General features: G+C 65.2%; 1 protein-coding gene across 7 annotated transcripts; it reads right to left on the minus strand.

The window, feature by feature from the left end:
• Positions 1–214: 214 nt before the first annotated feature.
• Positions 215–15,663, minus strand: SSBP4 (single stranded DNA binding protein 4). 7 transcript variants are annotated; one of them, XM_039465593.2, is made up of 17 exons: positions 15,223–15,656; positions 7,158–7,230; positions 6,767–6,828; positions 6,595–6,679; positions 3,800–3,886; positions 3,050–3,109; positions 2,899–2,968; positions 2,692–2,762; positions 2,549–2,616; positions 2,167–2,212; positions 2,036–2,071; positions 1,886–1,940; positions 1,719–1,789; positions 1,549–1,627; positions 1,183–1,211; positions 851–1,074; positions 215–558 (listed from the first exon to the last, which is right to left on the minus strand). In XM_039465593.2, exons 1-16 carry the CDS (start codon positions 15,279–15,281, stop codon positions 865–867), a joined length of 1,161 nt encoding a protein of 386 aa, XP_039321527.1. In that variant the 5' UTR covers positions 15,282–15,656; the 3' UTR covers positions 215–558; positions 851–864. The 7 variants fall into 7 exon arrangements, with proteins under 7 accessions (XP_039321527.1, XP_039321528.1, XP_039321525.1 ...); XM_039465594.2 differs by having other exon boundaries at positions 967–1,074; positions 15,223–15,654; XM_039465591.2 differs by having other exon boundaries at positions 2,549–2,762; positions 15,223–15,661.
• Between the last annotated feature and the right edge of the window lie 360 nt (positions 15,664–16,023).

Genomic DNA, 16,023 nt, shown 5'->3' on the forward strand with positions numbered 1-16,023 from the left:
CTTCCTCTGCTTCCCCAGCTCTGAGCGCCCAGCTTCCCGTCCCAATCCTTCTGCCCATGGTTGCCACCCCATCTCCCAGGGAGAGCCCAGACCTCGGAGCCTCAGTCTACCCCCGTTTCTGGAATGTGGGGCTAGATGGGGGGTGGGGTGGGAAACAAGACCACAGGGTGGACAGTGTGGTGGCCGAAGACCAAAGAGGGAATCTGAGACACGCTACCAAAAACCAAAACCAGCTTCCATTTATTGTTGGAGCCCACCCCCTGACGTCCTGGAGAGAGGGGACTCCCAAAGAGCCCTTCTTTCTGGAACAAAATACAAATGGCAGGAAGGGTCCATACAGAAAAGAACGTCTCTGAGGTCCTTGCGTTTTTAATAAAATGATAAAAGTCTTTCATGTGGGGCCTCCCAGCTGGGTAAGCCTTGATTGGCCAGGAGTCCAGGTGCCCGAGGTGTGACCTCAGCCCCTCGCCCTGAGGAGGGGCGCTGGGCAGAAGCCTAGGCCTGCAGAGGCCCGGGGCTGCCGCCCCATCACACGCTCATGGTCATCCCTGGCGAGTACTGTGGAGAGAGGAGGGGGCAGCGCGCAGAGGCCGGGCTTAGCTCCGGAAGAGGCTGGGACCCGCCCCCAGGGGACAATGGGGGACAGGGTAGGGCTGGGTCCTGGGCAGACAGAGGGCGGGGACAGGAGGGAATGGGGGAGGGGCGATGCGTGGGGAGGCTGCCCTGGGGCGCGGGTCCCGGGGTGGGAACGGAGGGGATCTGGACGGTGAAACAGGAGTGGGAGGTGGGGGGCGGGGGGGAATGGAGAGAGGTTGGGAGGAGGGGAAGGATGCCGCGGCCGCCCCCCCACCTGGCCCGCCGCGGTCACGGTCTTGCTCTGGCCCCCCGGCCGCCCCGCCGGGGCCTGCCCGCCAGGCCCCTCCGGCCCGACGCCGCCGCGGGGGGAGAGTCGACGCAGTCGCTTACGCTTTCGCTCGGGAACGGGTGCAGGAAGGTCCCGGCGGCCGCCATCTCGCCGTCGTCCCGCGGGGTGCCCGGGGCGTTGCTCAGGCCGGCCACGGCGCCGGGGGAGCTCTGGGGGCGGCCGCCGTCAGCGCGGAGCTCCCTGCCCCGCCCCCCACCCCTGCGGGGGGGGCCCCCCCCACCGCGACCCACCCCTAGCAGGAGTGCGGCCCCCCTTACCTTCGGCAACCCGTCCATATCGCCCGAGCCTGCGAACCGACACGGACACCGGCTCAGACATGCCGGTGCCAGGCCCCCCGGCATTCTTGGGTTTGACAGACCCTCGGGAGCTTCCCCCGCCGCGGCACCCCGCAAGAAACCCCAGACTGAGGCCAGGTGGAGGGTTGGGTCAGTGCATTCCCTGCTTTGGTCGCCGGATCCCCCCAGCTTGGGGCAGCCCCCGTCACTGAGTGGCTCCCCTGGGGGGGGTCAGGGGGCCACCCGAAGCCTCCACCCGACAGGCAGGCTGGCGGTGGGGGGAGGCAGCCAGGGGCACATGGGCCCGGGCCGGAAGCAGCCTGGGCGGGAGCAGGGACTTCCACTCACCCAGGGATCCGTTCACGTGGTGTGGCTCCATCGCGCTCATGGCGGCCATGGGGCCCTCCGGGCCGGGGCCGATGGGGAACTGCAGGCATGGGGACAGCGTGGGACTCGGGCCACCCATCCCCCGAGTGGGGTCACTGCCTCCAGAAGCATCCCCAAAAGCCCCCACTCACATTAGCCCTGCCGGCGCCCTGCCCAATGGGGTTCATGATGGTGTACATGTTCTCACTGGAGTTGGTGGAATCTGGGGGAGACCAGGGGACAGGAAGGGTGCCGAGTGCGATGGGGTTTCCCCCAGGCACACCCACCCTAGCACACCCCACCCCTGTCTAGGCTGTACCTCCAGGGCTAGGCATGATGGGCGTTCCAGGGGGCCCACCTCCTCCTGGGGGTCCCTGCACACAGAGGGAGACAGGGACTGTGAGAGATGGCCCCTCATCTGCCATCCCGCAGCCCCTGCCCAGGGCGACACAGCTTTGCTCAGACTCACCGTGTAGCTGCCGGGGGATGAGGAGGAGTAGGGGATCTGGGGACAGGGGCAGCTGTGAGCAGTCGGCCAGGCAGCTCACCCAGTGCCCCTCCCACCCCACCCCATGCCTGCCCACCTAGCCTTAGACTCACCGAGTTTCCACTGGGGCTGGCCCATGGGCCTCGAACTCCTGGGCCCCTGGAAGAGACCGTGGGTGACAAATCCTGGGGCTAGTCCACGTGAATGACCGCCACCCCCACAGCCCCCACACCCTGCTCCACTGTGTCCCCAGACAGGCCGCAGAGCAGCAGACGTTGCTGAAGTGGCCAGCATGAGCTTTCAGGTTCTGATCCCAGCCCATCACTGGCCCTGCGGAACTCTTGCTACCTCAGTCCTGTTCCCCACTCAACAGTGGCCATGAAATAAACAACATCCAAGGCTGTCCTGAGGGTTCAGGGCCCGTCCCAGCTGACCCAGCCATGAGGCTGGTGGTGGCCTGCGAGCTGCACACTCCTGGGGTCCCGGGGGCCTTACATGTTCATGGCAGGCAGGCCTGGGCCGGCAAGGGAGTTGGGTGGGGGCCGCATGCCACCTCCGTAGCTCTGGGGAGGCAAAGGGGCCGTGAGAGGCAGACCGGGGACAGTCCGAGGGTCCCACCCACCAGGGCTCCCTCTTACCTGGGGCCCGACGCTGGCCATGCCCCGAGGAGGCGTCACCCTCTGCATTGGGCCGCCCATGCTCGGATGCCCTGGGGTGGGGCAGAGGGAAGCGGCTTGCACCCGGACCACTCCCCAGTGTGCACAGCTGGGAGGCAGCAAGGTTGGAGCACCTAGAGCTGGAATTCTGACTAATGGGCAGACAGGGGGCAGAGCTTCCCTACTCACCCTGGGCTCGTGGGGAGGGCTCCATGGTGCCAGGGAGGAGGGGCTGGGAGCCAGGGAGGCCCGCGGGAGGCTGCGGAGGGGGTGCGGCAGCACTGAGTGTGGGGTGCTCCCTCCCCGGCCCAGCTCCTGCCCCCCACCATCCCTTTCTCACCTGACTCGGCATCCGCAGGGTGGGCCGGGGGCCCCCTGGGAACCGCGGTGACATGAAGGGCTGGAAGAGGTGGGTGGGGATCAGCAGCTCCCCCAACCCTCTACCCCCAAAGCTACCCTATTTCTGCTATACCGGGGCCCCCCGCCGGGGGAGACCCCTCCTCCAGAACCAGCCGGCAAAGCCCAACCAGCTGGCGCCGGCCAGGGCACCACGCTGTGGGGCGGGAGGGGTGGCGCTGGGGGAGGGGGATGTGTGTGTATGCGGGGCAGGCGCCATGGCTCCTTACCTGACTGCCAGGCCCCATCATGGGGGCATTGGGGTTGTGTCGGGGCGGCTGGGAGCCGGGGAGGGGGCTAGGACAGAACTGGGTGGGTTGCGGGGAGCAAGGCCCTCGTGGGCCTGGCAGAGGAGGGGAGGGCTCCATGGAGGCGGAGAGGTGGGCCAGCCTACAGGGCAGGGACCCTGTGGGAAGGCCTGAGGGCAAGACTCAGGCACCAGCGGTCACCAGGACCACTGTGGCCACGGAGTCCCCAAGCACCGTGTGCCCACGCATGTACAGGCCACGCGCACAGATGCTCAGCCTCCACTATACTTGGGCCCTCCCTCACTGGCCCCAGAAAGGCCCAGCCAGGCACACCTGCCGCACAGAGGAACCTCCCACCCAACTCCAGCCTGCCGGCCTCATGAAGTTTGCCCACATGGGACCCCCACCCAGAGTTGGAGGCCAGGAGACACCAGCCCTGGCCATACCTGGAAGAAGCCTGCCGCCATGGGGCCTGCAGCCATTGCATCACCTGGGGCCATGCTCCCCATCACAGGGCTGGGAGCTGCAGCGCTCTGCAGGGGTGCGGGAAACCAAGAGGGCCAGGTCAGGACACTTGGACACTTGCTATTAGGCCTGGGGTGTGCCCCCTCTTCTCTGCAGGTGGCTGGCCCCATGAGACAGGGAGCTGGCCTCAGTGCGCACTGGGGTTGTCGGCCTGAGGATCTGAAGACCCTGGACCCAGGGCAGCTCTCACCTCGCACAGGCCTGCCCCTGACTCCAGACCCATCCCAACTGGCCCTGTGTCGTCCTGGCCGGCAGGGCAGGGCAGCTCAGCTGGCTCCCAGCTCTACCCGGGACACCCCAAATACACACACAGATCTACCGCAGTTTCAAGAGGAGTGTTCCTGAAGGCTCTTCCTTAGAGCAGCTGCGACCCGCCCCGCCCTGGAGCGGGGAGAAGAGCAGGATTCTGGGGTGGGGTCCCCAACCCCGTCTCTCCACAGATGGAGAAGGGCAGAAGACAGGGTGCTAGAGCTGGGGGCCTCCTATCTGTCAGAGATGCTGGTGCAGCCCAGACCTGGCCTAGGACAGGCTGACAGGCCACTCCGGCTGGCTCCCAGTCCTAGACCTGTGTGCTCTGGGGGAGACGAGGTGGGGAGGGAGGCTCAGTCTATGAGGGCAGAGGGACATGTGGGGACAGGGAGGGAGGACTTCTCTCATGGCCCGGGTCTGTACGGTCCAGGCCAGGCCCCGAATCCCAAGAGGAAGGGGATGGGCTCTCCGAGGTTGGCCCAAGCCAGTGCACAGGCACACTCTGGTGTTTGTGGCATGAACTGCAGCCACGTGGGCTCAGAGAGGCGGGCACTCTGCCTGCAGTCTCAGCATTTCCTGCCCTCAGGTACTGCTGCAAGGGGCCTCCTGGCTGGAACAGGGCCCCTGGAGAAATCCTCCCTCCCCGTGTGGGGCAGCGGGCCAGCCCCTTCTTGCCCCTTCTCTTGAGATCAGCTTCGAGCCTCCGGCCAGGGCCCTAAAGTGGGGAAGGGGGTGGAGGCCGGAGCTCCCAAGCACCGACAGGGAGCACTCCTAAGGCCCAGAACAAATCCTTCCAAAGCCGCCGTGCCCGCTCCTGTGCCACTTTCTCAGTTCGAAACTGCCAGGTCCCCTCTGGGCTCCGGCCCCCACCCCGCCGCCTCCCGCCAACACAATGGCCTGGAGCAGCTGCGCTCCCAGGTGGCCCCTCTGAGCTCTGCGTCTGTCCACCCCGCAGGGAGGGCAGCCGGCTTTCGGGCCACAGCAGACGCCTGGGAGTTTCCTGGTCGAGGAGGCTCCACTGCAGCCTCCCTGCCCCCTGCGGCCCGCGGCTTCCCAACTCTAGGCCCCAAGGAGTTAATCCCGGGCAGTGGGCCCTCCCCGGCTGTTGGCCCTGGCCGGACCCCCTACGTCAATCATCCCTGAAGAGGAGATGGCCCGGCCCCGCGTTGCCATGGCGATGGGCTGGGCGCTCCAGTGTTTCCTGGAGACGCCAAGGTCGGCCTGGAGCCGGGGAGAGGCAGACAGAGCCCCACCTCGGAAGGTGAGAGGAAGGGGCCGCCTCCGTGCGGGGTCAGCAGACCAGGCGCCCCCAGTTAGAGTGAGAACAATAGAGGGGCAGCCCGGCAGGATGGGTGCCCACGGGGATTTGGTCACCCCAGGGCTTGGGCGGCCTCCGCCCCGGGCCCTGCGGTCTCTGCTCCGCGCCGGCGCTGCCATGGTAACCGCCGCGCCCGGGAAGCGCGTTCACGCTGACTTGCCAGCTCCGCCCTCCTGGCCCAGCGGGGTGCCCAGAGAGGCTGCTAAACCCAGGCGGCAGGCGTAGGGGGGGGGAGTCGCCCAAGCCCACAGCTCCAGACACCCCTGGGGCCCCAGATCCAGTGGGACTGGGACAAGGGGACCACACACGAGCAGTGGGGGCACCACGGGGGTGGACAGCAGTGACACCACGAGGGCTTCAGCATGCCCGGCTCCCATATCGCGTGCAGGAGGCATCTTCGGAAACACAGGCGCCCGCCCCTCCTGCCCCTCGGGCCGCCTCGGCCTTGCTGAGGCCTGTGCTCCCTCGCACAGTGGGCAGGGGGGTGGGCAGGACTGGCACCCCCCAGACACCCGCTGGCAGAGCCGGCAGCTCCCCCTCAGACCCAACAGAGGGGGCCAGGTGGCCCAGCACAGAGGATGAAGGGAAGGGCTGCCATCTGCTGCCCCGTGACAACAGGAGGCCGCCATCCCCTCGGTTAGCCCGGCAGCCTCCACTCCATACTGGCCTCTGATCGTTTCCAACCCGGAGGGAAAATGACCGCAGAAAGGTAGAGCGGGCAGCTCCAGGCACCCGGCAAGGTCAAGAAGTGTCCCAGTGCCTGGCCCATCAGGCACCCCCACCTGGCTCCTAACTCAGTGGAGCAGCGGCGACCCCCCAGCGCACACGTGGCCTAGGAGGGTGAAGGCAGTGAGCTTTTCCCATCTCCACACACGCTCACATGAGGGCAGGGAGATGGCACCCTCCAGTGCCCTGAGGAGGGTGGGAGGGCTGAGGGGACCGCAGTGCAGTGGAAAAAGCTTTCCCTTACTCTGAATGACCCTGGACCAAGAGGAGGGTGGAGGGACCCCAGAAGTGGCCAAGAGCTGAGTGACAGCTGCAGCCCTGCCTGTCAACCCCAGACTGCCCCCGCCCCCAGCCCTCCTCTGGCTGTGCAGCCCCCCACCCTGCCTCTCGCCCTGGAGCCGAGCCCCTGGGGTGGGGACTCACATAGTCCTGGAAGGCCTTGGCCTCGCCTGAGTGCTCGCAGGCCTCTCTCCGGTCGGGCGCTGCGCAGTACAGGTCCCAGAAGACGCTGTGGGCGGCAGGGGAGGACGTTCACTCCACACCCCCCCGCCCCCAGCCCCCTTCCACGGCCCACCCACAGCAGCCCTGCACGCACCACCACCAGGAGTGCAGGAACCCGGGAGGCTCCCCCAGCGTGATGTTCTTCTCCCATCGGATCTGCAGGGAGAGGAAGGAGGTGAGGGGCTGGCCCCATCTGACCCTGCCCCACCACGCGGCAGGGTGCCCAGAGAACATCTGGGCAGGGAGGGAGTGGGGAGGGAAGGGTAACTGGGTGGGTGGAGGGCCCCAGGATGTGCAGCAGGTCCCCGCTGGGCATGCGGACCAGAAGCCTGGATGCCAGCCCAGGGCCGGACCCCGCCCAGCCCTCAGTTCCCAGAGCCTTCAGAGGGGCAATGAGGGCCCATCCCCAGGGTCCCCAGTGGAAATGGAGGAGGACCGCGGTGTGTGGGTGGGGAGGCAGGGCCAGGCTGGAGGCAGCAGCTTACCTCAGACAGGAAGGTCTGGGCTGACTTCTGGGCACCGATGTGCAGCAGGTACTCATAGACGTACAGCGCCAACCTGCCGGGACGAGGTGGCCCGGGGGGCTCAGGCTCTCCAAAGCAAGGCCCCGCCCTAAAGCCCTTCCACCTCTCGGGAGGGCGGGTGGAAAGCACTCTCCCCACCAGCTGCTCAGCAGACAACTCGTACTCATCCATCAACATCCTTCGGGCTCCTCCCAGGCAGCCCTGACCCCCAACTCCAGGCCGAATTCAGTTCCCTTCAGTGCGCCCTCGGGGACCAAATCCTGGCCCTGTCCTGCCAACGCCATGCCTCCAGAGGCCTCAGCGCCTGGGAGGTCTCCGTAGAGGAGGGTCACTGCTGTGTGCAGGGTGGGGACGAATAGTGGGCACTCTAGGCCGTGTCCTGTGCTGAGGGCCACCCCACTCATCCCCAGCCTCGCTGGCCCAGGAGGGAAGGAAGGGCCCCCCTCCACAGGCCCCTCCCATCCCTGGACCCCATCTCTTCCTTGGGGTGGCTGCCCATCCACTGTGGTGGCCTCAATTCTTCCAGCACTGTCCCCAACCAAGGCAGTGCTGATTCCGGGGCGGTGTCCAGGGAATGGAGGTGGGGGTCAGGGGAGGCAGGCCCACAGTGCCACATCTGCCGCCCTGCCCAAATGTACACAGGGCTCTGTGTGAGTCCCCAGCTGCCAGGGACCCCTGGTCTCACCCCCTCAGCCACTGCCCACCCCAAGAGCTCGGACCTGGGGCACCCCTGCCCAGCCAGGGGGGCTCCAGCACAGCCCTCTGCAGGTCACAGGGGAAGGCTGGACCGTCTGCCTGGCTCCAGTCCAGCGGCCACACCAGAAAGCAGAGGACAACCCCCTATCCAAAGCATTGCCCGGTCCTGTGGCACCAGCCCTTCTGGACCTCCCTGGATCTGAGGGGCCCCCACCAGAGCCCCTCCGAGCCCTTGTACTGCACAGCCAGGGGCCCGTGAGGGCCTGCTCGGGGCTTGGGGCAGTCGTGGATTCAAGACAGGGTTCCAGAGGGCAGGCCTGAGGCTGAGCCCTAGAGGCGAGAGGCAGGCAGGCCTGGGGGCCCTTCCAGCCGCCTCCAGCTCAGCTGTGCCGCCCTCCCTGGCTGCCGGCCCCATCCTAAAATAACCTTCCTTTGACTCACGCTCTGCTCCCTCCCAGCCAGGCTGCTCCAATCCCAGCACCCACCACCCATCAGGCCCCCCCCCCCCCCCCCCGAGTCCCTTTCAGACTTCCAGCCCTCCTGTTCCTGCCCCAGCCCCTAGGGGACGGGGTGGGGGGACTTCCCGCCCTCATGGGCAGTGCCCTTGCCCCAGATCTCAGCCTGCCTCCCTCCTTCATTCATTAACTTCATTCATTCCTCCAGCATCAGGAGCGCATTTGTGCAGTGCACACACCCGGCGCCCATCCTGGAGGCCACACTCTTGAGGGGAGAGACAGAGACAGGCAACACGAGTCGAGAGGTGAGCTGTGTGGCCCCTTGGAAGGTGCTGAGGCTACAGACAGGCGAGGGGGCGTAGCAGGCGGCCCAGGGCAGGGCATGCCAGGCTCATCCGGCACCACGTGAGGCAGGGAGGGGGCAGGACACACAGTGCCCAGTGGTCACCTGGCATCATCACACCACTCGGAGAGAGCCCCCGGCCCACACCCTGCTAGATCCTGACCCACAGCCCTCCAGTCTCCCACCCCCGCGCCTTCCTCCACTGCCCGGTCCCACAGCCTGCAGGGCCGCCTGTCCAGCCCACTTCTATGGTACCTTGGCCCATCTAGGGGCTTCTGAGTTGTCCCCTGTGCCAGCGGCTGACAGGCCTGCGTCCATCCGTGAAGGGAAGCACACAAGGCCGGGGGGTTGGTGGAGACCGATCAGCCTGGGGAACCTAGTGCCAACCCAACCATCAGGTGCGGAAGAGGGGCTGAGTGGGGTCAGCCATTTCCCACCCTGGCCACTTGGGGGTCAGAGCAGGGGGCACAAAAGGCCAGAGTGGGGTAAGACGGAGTTTCGGGAATGCTGCTGAGCCACCCCAGGAGGGTGAGGGCAGCGGAAGTCCTGCTAACGCTGTGTTTTGGGCACCCACGCCCAGGGGCCGGCTGTCCAGGAGGCCTAGGGGGGGCTCCTGAAGGAGGCGGTGGCCAACAGCTATACCTGCCTTCCTTCGTCACCCCTTCCCCGACTGTCCCCATCAGCACCTAACCCAGGAGGCAGGCCTCAGAGCCCACCCTGGCCTCCCACCCCCTCCTGCTGTCCTCCTGCCTCCAGCCCCGCCGGCTCCCCGCTCTGTCCTCTCCTCTCCTTGGGTGGTCGCCCAGCCTGTTTGGATGATGCCTTCAGGTAGGGGCTGCCCAGAGGGTGCCGTGGCCTGACCCTCCCCAAACTAGGGATCCACTGTCCACTTGGCAGCTACAGACCCAGCCTCGACACTGGAGCCCCCACCCCTTCCCCATCCTCCCCTTTCCCTGCCCAGAGGCCGTCAGGGAGACTGGTACACGTACATATCTTTTTTTTTTTTTTTTTTTCCCGAGACAGAGTTTCGCTCGTTACCCAGGCTGGAGTGCAATGGCGCGATCTCGGCTCACCGCAACCTCCGCCTCCTGGGTTCAAGCAATTCTCCTGCCTCAGCCTCCTGAGTAGCTGGGATTACAGGCACGGGCCACCATGCCCAGCTAATTTTTTGTATTTTTAGTAGAGACGGGGTTTCACCATGTTGACCAGGTTGGTCTCGATCTCTTGACCTCGTGATCCACCCGCCTCAGCCTCCCGAAGTGCTGGGATTACAGGCTTGAGCCACCGCGCCCGGCACATACACATCTTGTCCAAGGAGCCTCTGGTGGCCGCGCACAGGTGTGCGCCTGCATGACATCCACCCAGCTGTCCCCAAACATCACTGCATTTACCGAATTAATGAGAAGAAAACACGGAAGGAAGTCTCTCTCCTGATTCGGGCCCCTCTCCCCACCTCCACTGCACACCTGGGCCAGGCCACCCACCGTCTCTCACCTGGATTATGAGAGTCCCCTCCAGGCGCTGCTCCCCGACACCCCCATGCTCCTTGTTCAAGCCTTCCCGTGACCCCTCGCACCCCCACAATGGCTGCCCGGCCGCCCCAGGGCCTCTGTGCACTGTTTCCCGGCCTGGGGCACTTCCGCCCAGAGACTGCAATGTCACCTACCAGGGGATTCCCTGTCACTTGGAAGCCCCTGCCTGCTCGCCTGCTCGTCTCTCCCCATCTGATAGTCTCCGCCTGCGGGCCCCCGCTGGAAGGTCGCTGGAGGTGGGGCAGGGACTTGGAGTCTGCTCCCTGCAACGCCCGGAGCTGGGCATCCAGGGCCCCGTCACCACAGTGAATGAACAAACCACCCGGGACCCCTCCTGGGATGTCAGGAGGACCAGCCGAGCCACGGGTGAGCACCGAGGCAGGCCGGCAGCTACTGTGTCCACACCGAGGATTTGGGAATTGATCCTGGGAGTGAAGGGAGGCCAGAGTTTTCGGTTTTGCCCATTTCCCTTCCATGGCGGTACTTTTATTATTTTTTTTTGAGATGGGGTCTCACTCTGTCACCCAAGCTGGAGTGCACGGGCGAGATCTTGGCTCACTGCAACTTCTGAGTTCAAGTGATTCTCCTGCCTCAGCCTCCCAAATAGCTGGGATTACAGGCGTCCACCACCCCCAGCTAATTTTTGCGTTTTTAGTAGAGATGGCATTTCAACATACTGGCCAGGATAGTTTCGGACTCCTGACCTTGTGATCCACCCGCCTCAGCCTCCCAAAGTGCTGGGATCACAGGCGTGAGCCTCCTCACCCGTCCGGTCCTTTTATTTTAAACAGGATTCAGTCTCAGGGAAGAACTGCGGGTTGTGATTGTTTTGGGTAAAATGTTCGGAAGCCTGGCTGTTCAGTCAGGGAATCTGGGGATCTAAAAGGTCCTCCCGTCCCAGAGGACTGCTTCGGGGGGCCAGGTCTGGGGGCGCCACTGGTTGGGGCCCTGAGCTCAGTTATGGGAAAGAGCTCTGGATACAAATCACCCGTGCCCCCTGCCTCCCACCAGCCACCTGCTCCGGGGCGGCACCACCTCTCAGGGCCTGCCCACGAGGGTTCCCTGTGCCACACGGGCAGGTGGCCAGAAAGAAACATGGGGAGGCACCGGCAGAGCAGCCTCCCTGCCAAGGACCCCGAGACCTGGAGGACAGGGGGCGCCTGGACCTGAGCGAGCATGGAGCTGCAGGGAAGCAGAGACAGGACGGGGTGCTAGCACCTGGTGGCCTGAAATGTACCACGGCCACCGCCATACTGACGTGCGTTACCGTAATTACCGAGAACAGCCGCACTGGTGCTCCCGGCCCAGCGCCCTCCTGGACACAGACGCTGCTGGGGCGGGAGATGCCTGCCACTCATGGCTTCGTGTCACTGTGTCATGTCACCAGGTCTCACTGCTGCCCCCAAAGGGACTCTCCAACCCTCGCTGTCCTCCCTCCCCTCCGCCAACCCTAAAGGCCAGGCCTTCGGCAGCTTCTCGGCAGGGTGGTGCCTCTCTTTACCGCCCTCCACACTTGCCCCTCACAGCCGTTTCCAGCCAGGGGCCAAAAAGACCATGTCCAGTTGCGAATCCCATCCCTGGCTTACCTGCCAGGCTGATGAACAAGCCACTGCATCCACGTGCTGGCTCAAAATCAAGCCGGGAGAAACCCACGAGCTGCCAGGAGACGCCAACCATGGCCGTCATTCATAGACCCCTTCTCAACCTGCTTGGCTGCACTGGAGTGCTGGGGGTATACACAGCCCCGTCTTCTTGCAAGTGGTCCACTCAGACCCCAGCCTCCCTCGGCCCACTCTGCCGCCCGCACACTCCATAGTCACCACCATCTGCTGCAAGCCCCCGAGGGCGGGCACCCACCAGGTGCTCGGTCGCTTTCTGGAGTGAGCTGGCCAAGACCTAGCGTGAGACAGGGAGGCCCGTAGGCTCCAAGGGAAGCCAGAAGGGGCTGAGGACTGAGGCCAGAGAGAGATGGAAGAGAAGGCAAGACCTCTTTTTTTTTTTTTTTGAGACGGAGTCTCGCTGTTGCCCAGGCTGGAGTACAGTGGTGTGATCTCAGCTCACTGCAACCTCTGCCTCCTGGGTTCAAGCAATTCTCCTGCCTCAGCCTCCTGAGTAGCTGGGATTATAGGCGTGCACCACCACACCCAGCTAATTTTGTATTTTTGGTAGAAACAGGGTTTCACCATGTTGGCCAGGCTGGTCTCGAACTCCTGACCTCTGGTGATCTGCCTGACTCGGCCTCCCAAAGTGCTAGGATGACAGGTGGAAGCCCCCGAGCCCAGCCTCAGGGCCTCACTTTTAGGAGGCAGGAGGCTTAGCGCAGGAAGGGGAGCACAGGGCTGGGGAGCTGAGGTCTGGAGCAGTGTAACCCCTTCACCCCATTTCACAGAGGAGGAAAGTGAGGCCCGGAGGCAGGAAGTGGCTTGCCCGTGGCGGATACTTCCTGAGAGCTGAGGGGCTGCCCTGGCAGGTGCTCTGCCTGTGGGCTCCCACCCGGTCCTGGTGAAGATCCTGAAAGACGGGTCGTCCACATTTCAAATGAGGAAACAGGCCTGGGGCTGCCTCTGAGAGCTCATCTGTGCAGAGAAGCTGAGTTCTTGCCAGGTGGCTTCCTCTCCAGGGCCATGGTGTCCCCTTCTGTGAAATGGGCGGGGGGTGGAGGGGGATGAGGCCATCTGGTGTTTTCCAAGCTTTCTTTCACAGTGGAACCCTACCTCCAAACCAGCACCTACATGGGACCCTCTCCGTGAAACAGAAGCACGCCGGCCGCTCTGCCTAAAGATGGTTCCCGCAGCCTCCCACCAGCAGCCGAGGCACTGCCGAGAGCCCTGAGTCCCGAGGCCAGGATCCCCAAAACACCTCTGCTGGGCAGGTTGGGGGGTGGACGGACAGCGGGGGAAGGTGGCCGGGAATTCGACTAATCCCCTCACCCTACCACCCCCGGCTCAAACCTACGAATCACTTCCTTCTTACCTTGCTCCAGGCTGTCATCAGCTGTGTTTTGGGTTTTTTTGTTTTTGTTTTTTTTTTTGAGATGACGTTTCACCCTGTCACCCAGGCTGGAGTGTAGTGGCATGGCGTGATCTCAGTTCCCTGCAACCTCCACCTCTCGGGTTCAAGTGATCCTCTCACCTCAGCCTCCTGAGTAGCTGGGATTACAGGCACCTGCCACCAGGCCCAGCTAATTTTCGTATTTTTAGTAGACACAGAGTTTCACCATGTTGGCCAGGCTGCTCTCGAACTCCTGACCTCAAGTGATCCACCCACCTCGGCCTCCCAAAGTGTTGGAATGATTATAGGCAGGAGCCACCGCGCCCGGCCTCCCTAGCTGTCTTTCACGCAACTGTGTCCCCATCCCCAGGGACTCCCAGCCTCTGTTTCTGATCCCTACAAACCTCACTCCACCTGGGAGCCAGAGCACACTTCCGCCCACCCCGAACTCTAGCAGGTTGCCCCTTCCTCCAACCGGGCCCAGCCCCAGCTCCTTTTCCTGGTCCCACCTCAGGGCCTTTGCACTCGCTGACATCCCCTCCCCCTCCACTATCACCCGCTTCGATTTCTCCAGGTAACTGGATTCCTGCCTCCCTGCTGGGGAGGGGGCTTCTTCAGGGCCACAGAGCCTGCCTTCCTGACCAGACTGTGCTTTCCCAACTGCCACACCCTGGGACACCCAGGGCAGAAATGCTTAACGGGTGAAGGATCTTGATTCCCATGGGTGAGTGGTCCCCTCCAAAGCCAGCAGCTGGCTGGAGACCTGGGGTCTGGGGGTGACCATGCCAGACACCTCCTGCTTCCAACCTGAGCAGGAGCCAAATGCCAGTTTCAAAAAGTCTTTGGGCTTAAGGGTGCCTGGAAATGCAGCTCAACTTCCTAACTGCACACAGGCAAGGGAGGCCTCTTGGGCAGAGGGGACATTCATTTTGCGGAGGGGTGGGGCATCTCAAGTCAGCCCAGGCAGAAGAGGCAGGACCGGGGACACTCAGCCAAATCCAGGGCTCCTCTCCACCACGCAGACATCCTGGCCTGGCCCTCAAGGCGGGTCCTTGTGGGACCCCTCCCTGCTGACCCAGCCTCCTCTCTGCTTGGGTGGCCAGTTCCACACCCGGGGCTACTCCAGGCGGCTCAACTTCAAGGATTCTGCAAGTCCCCATCAGCTATGACAAGACTCCCTTCCTCCTGGGCACAGCATTGCAAACTGCCCCGTACCCTCCCTGCGGGACCGTCACAGCTCCAAGCTCGCCACCTGGAGAACGCATTCGGCTGCCTCCCCACACCGAGAGATCTCAGCCCCACCACGACCCTTCCTCGACCCGAGCGACCCTTCCTCGACCGGCGCGGTGGAACCTGTTCCTACCAGCTTGAGAGCTCCTGGGACCCACGGCCTAGAGCCACGCCCAGAACAAGAGGGACCCCCAATATGCACTCTTCGGTATCAAGAGAGGGGCTCCACTGTCCCCACCTGCCCCCGACTGTGAACTGTGCGGCTTCCCCAGGGGCCCCACACAGCTGCTGGGGCCAAGGCAGACAGGTAGCCGCGCGCCCCTCCAGCTCTTCCCCAGGCGCCCGGGGTCCCCGAGCCACCACTCTCGCTCGTCCCTGAAAACTTCGCCTCCCTCGATCCCCGCGCGTCCACGGCCTCGCGCACCCACGTCTCAGGGATCTCGCGCGCCCCCTCAAATCTCGCGCCCTCGGGCTTCGCGCGCCCGCGCCAATCTTGCGACCCCTGCAGCCGCCCCGGTCTCGCGCGTCCCCTCCCGTCTAGCGCCCCTCGGGCCGCCCGCCACCCCTCAACTCCTGCGACCCTGCGGGGTCTCGCGCGCCCCCAGCCAATCTCGCGCCCCTCGGGGGTCGCGCGCCCCCGCCAATCTCGCGACCCCTCGAGCGCGCTCGGGTTCCGCGAGCTCCGTCGCCCGCGCCCACGTGCCCCGCGCGCTGCCCGCCCGCGCCGGAGCCCACGGAAGAGCGCGGACGCCGAGCCCCGCCCCTGGCCCCGCACTCACTTCTCGCGGGCCTGGCTGTCGGAGGGCACGGCCGAACCCTTGCCCCCCTTGGCGTACATGCTGCTCCGCGCCGCCGCCGCCGCGGGGGCCCACACCTGTCAGGCGGCGCCGCGGGCCGCGCTCGCCGTCGCCATAGCTACCCCGCGCCCCGGGCCTCACCGCCCCGAGCCCCGGGCGGGCACCGCGGACATCGTCCGCGCGGGGGAGCTCCAGACGGCCGTGGAGGCGGCGGCAGCTGCGGCTCCAGCGGCTCCAGCTCCGGCCCCGGCCGCAGGGTGCCTTTTTTTCCTCCCTTCCCTCCGCGCGGGCTGTTCCGGGAAGCGCGCGCTCCCCTCCTCCCGCCGCGCGCGGCCCCGCTCGCTGCCTCCCCGCCGCCCGCGGGCGCCACTCTTAAAGGGGCGATGGCGGGCGCGCGGGTGGGTCCCGCCCCCGGGACCACGGGCCGGGCGCGCACGCGCAGTGCCCGCCGCGGGAGTTGGGGGCGCGGCTACACACTCGCGGGCCTGGATCGGGGACGGCCACCCGGGGACGCGCAGCCGATCGGGGCTGCGCGCGCGCGCGCACACAGGTTCACTCACCCCAAATGGGGACAGCCACCCCAGCTGTTGTACACACCCAGCCACACATATTCGCAGCCACACTCAACGTAGCGCTCTACACGACAGAAGTGTAGCCCGCTGCTGGAACTACTGCGGGTTGCCCCCTAAAGCCTCAGACAGTGACACTGGGTGTTGCACCCCGCAGAGCCACCCACGCAGAGCTCGGGTGGGAACTACCGCGCACACAGCCCGCCAGCGACAC

This window comes from Saimiri boliviensis, chromosome 14 (assembly GCF_048565385.1).
Source record: "Saimiri boliviensis isolate mSaiBol1 chromosome 14, mSaiBol1.pri, whole genome shotgun sequence".
NCBI classification, from domain to species: domain Eukaryota; kingdom Metazoa; phylum Chordata; class Mammalia; order Primates; family Cebidae; genus Saimiri; species Saimiri boliviensis.

Coding starts and splice junctions, on each gene's coding strand:
- SSBP4 (XM_039465591.2), bottom strand. CDS start 15,281: ATGTACGCCAAGGGGGGCAAGGGTTCGGCCGTGCCCTCCGACAGCCAG. Junction 6,829..7,157: donor CCCAGACCTTCCTGTCTGAG/GTAAGCTGCTGC, acceptor CTCTCCCTGCAG/ATCCGATGGGAGAAGAACAT. Junction 1,790..1,885: donor CATCATGCCTAGCCCTGGAG/GTACAGCCTAGA, acceptor GGTCTCCCCCAG/ATTCCACCAACTCCAGTGAG.